The 6,854-nt window shown below is 39.2% G+C and overlaps 1 protein-coding gene across 7 annotated transcripts in view; it reads right to left on the bottom strand.

Annotated features, from left to right (window-relative positions):
* Positions 1 to 763: 763 nt before the first annotated feature.
* Positions 764 to 6,854, bottom strand: part of FAM13B (family with sequence similarity 13 member B) — a 52,204-nt gene continuing 46,113 nt past the window's right edge. For all 7 annotated transcript variants that reach the window (XM_075102847.1, XM_075102851.1, XM_075102845.1 and 4 more), the window contains 4 exons: positions 5,085 to 5,168; positions 4,816 to 4,988; positions 4,288 to 4,389; positions 764 to 3,091 (listed from right to left, as the gene is read on the bottom strand). In XM_075102847.1, coding sequence (XP_074958948.1) covers positions 2,968 to 3,091; positions 4,288 to 4,389; positions 4,816 to 4,988; positions 5,085 to 5,168 — 483 coding nt within the window. In that variant the 3' untranslated portion in view covers positions 764 to 2,967. The remainder of the gene's footprint in view (positions 3,092 to 4,287; positions 4,390 to 4,815; positions 4,989 to 5,084; positions 5,169 to 6,854) is intronic.

Below are 6,854 nucleotides of genomic sequence, written 5' to 3'. Positions count from 1 at the left end.
CATTTACCTGCACTGCCACACATCCACAAGCAGAGTCTCCACCTTCAGGAGTGCTTCTGTCCCCTGCCAGGCCTTAGGCTGAAGAAAGGCGGATTTACACAAAATACAACACAAGAGTCAGCGTGAGAGACCTCAGTCACTTTTCAAATGAACTTACATCAATGTACTACAGAAAAAAAAAAATATCTATTTGGTCCAGAGGAAAAGCATCCTCTTGTGTTCACAGAGGTGTGTGCAGTAACAGTGTTTTCTGGCCACAAACACAGCAGCAACTGCTGTGATACTGATTTTAAGGCTGAGAGATCATTATTGATGTAGTGACACAATCAAATACTGCTGTCTAGCTGAAGGTGCATTCACTGGCAATTAATTAGCCCAGTAGTGGCTGATCAGCTCTCTGCCCCATCTACTCCCAGAGCTGCTGCTGCTGGACTCGCTTTGCTCCTGCATCACCACACAGCCGGCTGGCACCCCAGCAGCGGCCGAAGCACCACCATAAGCCAGGCTGCCAGTTCACCTTCCCGCTGTCTCTGCTGGGAGGCACAGTCTAAACAGGTAAAGTAAGGCTTAAACCGCTGTAGCTTCATCAAGGGCTGTCTCGGCACCTGCGCCAGCGCTGGTGGCCCTGCTGGCAGGCCGCGGAATTCGGACCTGCCTCAGCAACACCCGGAAACTACAAAACCACACAGGAAGAGCGAAGGACTCAGCAGCTGTTTTTAAGAGATGGCAGTGGAGGAAAAAAGCATGATGAGAAACAAAGATATATGACAATAAAGGTTAAGGTACTTTTATTATAAAAGTCTATACAATGAGCACCAGACATAGCAATGCAATTATATCTGGTTTAGTTATATATATTCCATATCTATATATCCATATAGATATATAGGTTTTGCTTTTACCAAAGTAAAACTGTTATATCACAAAATGCCTAGTCCTACCATTTATTTATTGCTCAACAAGGATGGCACAAAACACACTCAGCATAACTGTTGCCATGCTTATCTACTATACTGAATAAACAGCCAAACACTGCATAACAAACACAAAGCAGCTGTTAATTCTGAATTGGAACCAGTCTGATCACTCACTCACTTATAAAAATATTGGAATCATATAGATTTAAGCATTATAAAGGAGGAATATATTATTTAAAACATTTAAATAGTGCATATTGACATTTTGCATGTGGTATATAAAACACAAACATTCATGTACAACACTATACAGTACACATTAGTTTCAATGTTTGGATACACCCGTGTCTGCAGACTGATAGAAAAGTAACTGAAGTGTACATTGCACAATGGAACTGAATAAAATTGATAAATGGTCTCAAGACTAGTTTAACCTCATAATTCTCTAAGGTCCCAGATGATTTCGCAGTTAAAAAAAAGGCATACCACCAGTGCTCAATAGTTTTAGTGCTTTTTTTTTTCTGAATTCCAAAATTACATGCCTACAAGCAGAGTAAAACAAAACAAGAAGTATTCTACAGTACACAGATGAAATCTGAGCACTAAAAATCCTACTTCATATGCTTCATGACAGAACAGCAAGTCTATGAGGTTACGTGCTAGCCATTTCTTACGGTGTGAGAAAGTTCATTTTTGGTCTTCCATAAAGCAGTGTGAATAATAGCTATGTTGACATTAGCCAGTCATAGAAACATGCAGTGAGAGCAGGTGCATGCAAAACATGGCCACAATCAAACTGATACACTGAAGAGAAAAAAAAAGTTGATAAAGCACCAGTCAAAATGAACACTTAGATTTTGCCAGATCAAAACCAGCTGCTGATGGCTGTTGCAGAGCATAAAACTAGTAGCTAAATCGTCATTCAGCACAGAAGATGTGATACTCAAACATTGTTTAGTTTCACCTCTGAAGCTAAATCATGCAAGGCCCATAAACTGTTTTGCTTACATCATAAGGGTTAGATAACCTATTTTTACTCTCCAACTGTAAAACAAAATCGTAATAAACAGCAGTAATTTTTTCACTCAAAACCAACAGTTCACCCTGCGGCGTGCATTAACTACACTGATTTTAGCCCTTGATACCATACTTATTTCAGGTATGGTGGAATTTTAACTGTCCTAATCCAGCTCTTTTCTGCTGGAGCTACGCAAGTCTGAGCGCCATCAGATTTCCCACGCACCGAAATGTTCATTATGTTCCTCAAATCTTCCGGAAGTGGAGCTGCAGTATCCAATTCAGACAAAACACTATGTCAACCACTGGTTGATAAACAATAACCAATCAAATGATAAAATGAACAACAGTAACGTAAGTCCTGTAGGCAGCATGTGATATAACTTTGCAGTTTCCCAAGTTTTAAAAAGACGCTAAGCAAGGTCACTTTCTGGTTTGTCCACTGTCATCTTTATCAAGGAGGAAATGTGACCGCTAATGAGCAAAATCCATAGCTGTTAATTATTACTGTGTTATAGGTGCAATTTAGAATACCAAAAATTAAAGTTGCTCCACAGCAGTCCTTTGAAAGGAATTTCAGTCTGTTTTTTAAAATGTTCCAGGAGAAAGCTGTACATTTAATTTGCTGGCTTTTTTCCCCCATAATAAAAAATAGGCAAGAGGAGTAGTTCAGTGTAGCATTATGATATTAATAATTTCTTCAATAATGCAAGAAGTCAGTAATAACGAAAGTCTCAAAGTTATTGAATGCTAAAAAAAGCTATGGTTGTTTTGGAACAAGATGGATGCATCTGTAATATAAAACTTTGATGGAAACTGTGTTTGCTAAGTTGGATAGAGCAGTCTCAACCTTAGAAATCTTACTTGCTCTCTAGACAGGACCTACTTACCCTTCAAACATGTTATAGTGGCACCACAATAAAGTGCACAAACTGGATTCTTTCAACAGTGCATGACAAATGAACACAAGCACCCAATAAGTACAGTGGTTGTATACGGAAACATGTTATTCAATGGTTTGGAGGAACATAATTTAAATTGATTTTGAAGAATCTTGTTTGCTGATAAGGACTTCTAACAGCCTAAGTTTGGCTTTAATTTTCTTGTACTCCCTGTACTCATCAAGCATCGGAACCCGATCTTCTTTCTGTACGTTCCTGTAAAAAGAAGCACACGTAAATTTCAAGGAAATCCTCCCTACTGCAGCAAGTCAAACACTAAAGCAGCAACGTGCAGTTATCTTATGGCAGGAAAAAACACTTTGGCAGCTGGTTCACCAATAACAGACACATTGTTGTATTTTAGCTCCGTGTAGTTAAAATTGCCATCACCTAAAAAAATGAACAGAAAACCCAGCAGCATTTACACAGCACAACTGTTGCAGCGGTGTTTATAAATCATTCTCTTAAGTTCTTCTGAAGGTTTTAACAACAGGATACAAAAACTTTAATTTCAGATCCTGTGTATACATTACAGAAAGATACAAATAAATTTAAGTCGATCTGCATTTTCACTGTATGTAGGCTGACCCACAAATCGACAGCAGAGAATTATTCTTATTTAAGACTGGACTGTAATAAGTTAATCTATTAATCACACTTATTTTTAAATCAACCTTTCATTAACAACCTCATTATTTGCCATTAAAGTCGAAAGGAGTATGTCCCAAACTCAGCAAGTGCGTAATGAAGTTAGTGGAATTTGCGTAACTAACAGTCCAGGAGTTTCTAGTTAAGGAGAAATACAGTAGGAAGCATAGTTAGGTGAGAATGTCTGCCAGTCAGGAAAGTGACTGGTGACCTCCTAGGAGTGGTTAGTTTTGTTCATGAGGCGATACACCTTGAAAAACCTATCACACAAAGGGCAGCAGTTCAATCAAATTCATAACATATATTCAAATAAGAAGCCTAAAAGAACTAAACAATACAGAGAAGAATAAAAATGATCAACCCTTTTATTAGTAAAGCAAATAACCACTGTCCGGACTGACCTACTGGGAACAAAGGACAAATAGGCAAACTTCCCTGCCCTATGTTAAAAACAGAGGGATAATCTGAGGGGTTTTTTTAATATATAAAAAATAGTTTTTCGTAAGTATTTTAAAGTGCCAATTTTTTTAAATTAAAAAAATAACTTCTTCCATTTTCATTATTATGCTTTACAGACTGTAACAGAGGAAACAAAACTCAGGAGCAGGCTTCCTCCACTCTTAAAAAGACACAAGATTATCTCCTTCAGGAGATTATTCATAGTAGAGACTGAAACAGATCAGATTTCGTCCGGCAACATTGAAAAAAATACTTGGCTACAAAACGCGGCTGCTGTCCAGCATCTGGTTTTGTGCTAAACAAACCTTCCATTCTGCTGATAAAACTCCTCTTCAAATTCTCGTAAGGTCTTACGTAGCTTCTTCTTTTCAGCTCTGGCTTTCCACAGTTGCTCCAGTAATTCAGGCCTAAAAATTTCAAGTGAGAGAAAAATACTGTTGGCCATACAACTGAATTTAAATTCTTCAGAGCGTACTCAAAAACAATGGAGCTAGCTGCGCTAATAATACACTTGACTTGCTCATAAGGAATACGCTCTGTCCAATGGTGAAATACTGAGAACAAACTAGCACTTAATATAAGGGCATACATTCTTCTGCTGTCTGCACAGCTCAAGTAAGGCCGAAGACGGTTTGGAAGATACTAAACAATTCACTGAATACAAAAAGATCTTTGTCAGACATGTCAGAGGGAAGAACGCTCATTCAAGCCAAACGTTTCCTGAGAAGTGCTGAACGCGTTGCTCCCTTCCGCCCAGCATCGTACATTTGGTATCATGACTGCAATAACTGCAACTTCTACAATAAAATTAGTCACTTCTTATTTTTACATACATAGAAGCAGCGCGGGTGCTTGACAGCCTAAGGTCCCGGGTCAGCTTCTCTTGACCATCTTCAACATCAGACTCAGAGTTTTCAACTGGGCTTAAAACAGACTGTGTTTGGACAGCACTTTTTAAGATATCGTTCAGGTCTGGAGACAAACCATCACTTTCCTCCTCTTCTTCCTGAAAGTCAAAGCAGAAATTCAAAACAAATATGAAATATTTCAGTTCCCTACTACAAGTGCTGGGAAGTATTTTTTTAAAATGCGCTGTACGCACCTTAATTTCTTCAAAAAAATGGGCAGTTTCACCTTCAATAATGGGCTGTAACATCTGCCCCCGCCTCTTGGTTGATGGCGACCCCTGCAATGTTTTAAATTTGTTTCATTATAGGCAATTAGACATTAAATGCTGCGTGTGGTAAGAATTTTGTTGAAGTTGTCTAATACCTAAAGGTATTTCTTCTTTCAGAAGGATAACAGGCTGCAAACATTCCTACAGAGCACAAACAAAATAACAATATAACCCAAAAAGCTCAGATGCCCAAAGTGTCTTTGACATAGAAGTAAATGTTGTAGCTTATAATTCATGTAAAAATATTCTTCTTTGGACTTAAAATAAAAAGCACTCACTCCACGTTCTGTAGAAAATCCATGAAGCGCTACAATATCTCTGAATTTCATTATCTACTCCTGCTCCTCCCAAACCAAGCCACTAGGAGACTATAAAGTTACACAAGGCCAGAGCCATTTATTGTCTTCTGCCAGACATACATCGGGAATAATACTGCCTGTTTCTTCTTCTAGACTGCTCTGAAGCCCTCCAATTGGAAGACTTACATAAGAGTTATCTGTTGCCACCCCAGTGTCAAGATCCTTTGAACTTCAGCCTAAATGGGCGCGACTGTGCTGCACAGGAATTGCTGTTAGCTGCCTGTTGCACACATGCAATTATGCCCTGCTCATCTGTCGTCCCTGCACAGCATAAACAATGTCAACAGATGGTCTCTTTGAACAGGAGGAAGGTGGAACACAAAAGCCACACAGAGGATGGCCTGTCAAAAAATTCTAGTTCATGAGAAGTAAATAGTTTCCTGCTTCTTCGAACATTTCCATACAGGCTTCAGAGGATACGATTAGTATACCACGATGCCGTAAGAAAGATCTCATGGAAGCATGTATCATATAAACCAAAAAACAATTCTTGAACTACTTAGCACTGAATGTGTCCTATCTAGAGAGCTCTACTTATCTGTCTTACAGGTTTCAAAAGCAGAGGCCCATGAAAGCATTTTACAGGTGTTACCTATGGCACAGATTAGGAATTATGTTACCAAGATCTCTTCTGAATTTAAAATCCTTTTGGTTGGCTATTACCCATCCCTTTATTTCACAGCCAAAAAGAGCAACTATGATATAGTCATAAGGCTACTGATAACCATAGAATCATGGAATATTTTGGGTGGGAAGGGACCTTTGAGGGTATCTAGCCCAACCCCGCTGCAATGAGCAGGGACATCTTGAACTAGATACGGTTGCTCAGAGCCCCGTCCAACATCCCAGCTGAAGTGTCAGATTTTTGAGTCAAGAGATGGGATAAAATTCAAACTAGTCAAGGGCACCACCAATAACCTATGGCTCACCAGTCACAAAGAAATGCTTAGGCATTTAAGAGCAACCTGTGCTTATGGAGTTCAGAAAGGGATACTGACATCAAAGCCTTCAAGTTGCCCTTAAACTGAAATATGGATGCAATGTAAATAACATTTTGTATAAAAGCAGCGGCCAAAAAATGTATGTGCAAGAAAGGAATGATCCTGAACTGGTCCCTTTATCTCAACATACTTCAGCTTAAAGGGGATAGCTAAGGACTGTCAGAGTCAATGTAGACAGCCGATTAAGTTGCTGCTGAGTAAGCCGCTGCCTAGCTATGTTAATCTGGTAGAGAACTGTCTGTGTAAAGATTACCTCAATACAGCTATGCAGTCCCTTCCTTCTAAAAAGGTCAAAAACCCAAATCTGTTTCGTTGCAAGTCTGGGTCAGCATGCG

Source organism: Phalacrocorax aristotelis, chromosome 8 (genome assembly GCF_949628215.1).
Source record: "Phalacrocorax aristotelis chromosome 8, bGulAri2.1, whole genome shotgun sequence".
Lineage (NCBI taxonomy): Eukaryota > Metazoa > Chordata > Aves > Suliformes > Phalacrocoracidae > Phalacrocorax > Phalacrocorax aristotelis.
Note: the sequence above shows the minus strand (reverse complement) of the source record. Positions and strands in the feature narration are given on the sequence as shown.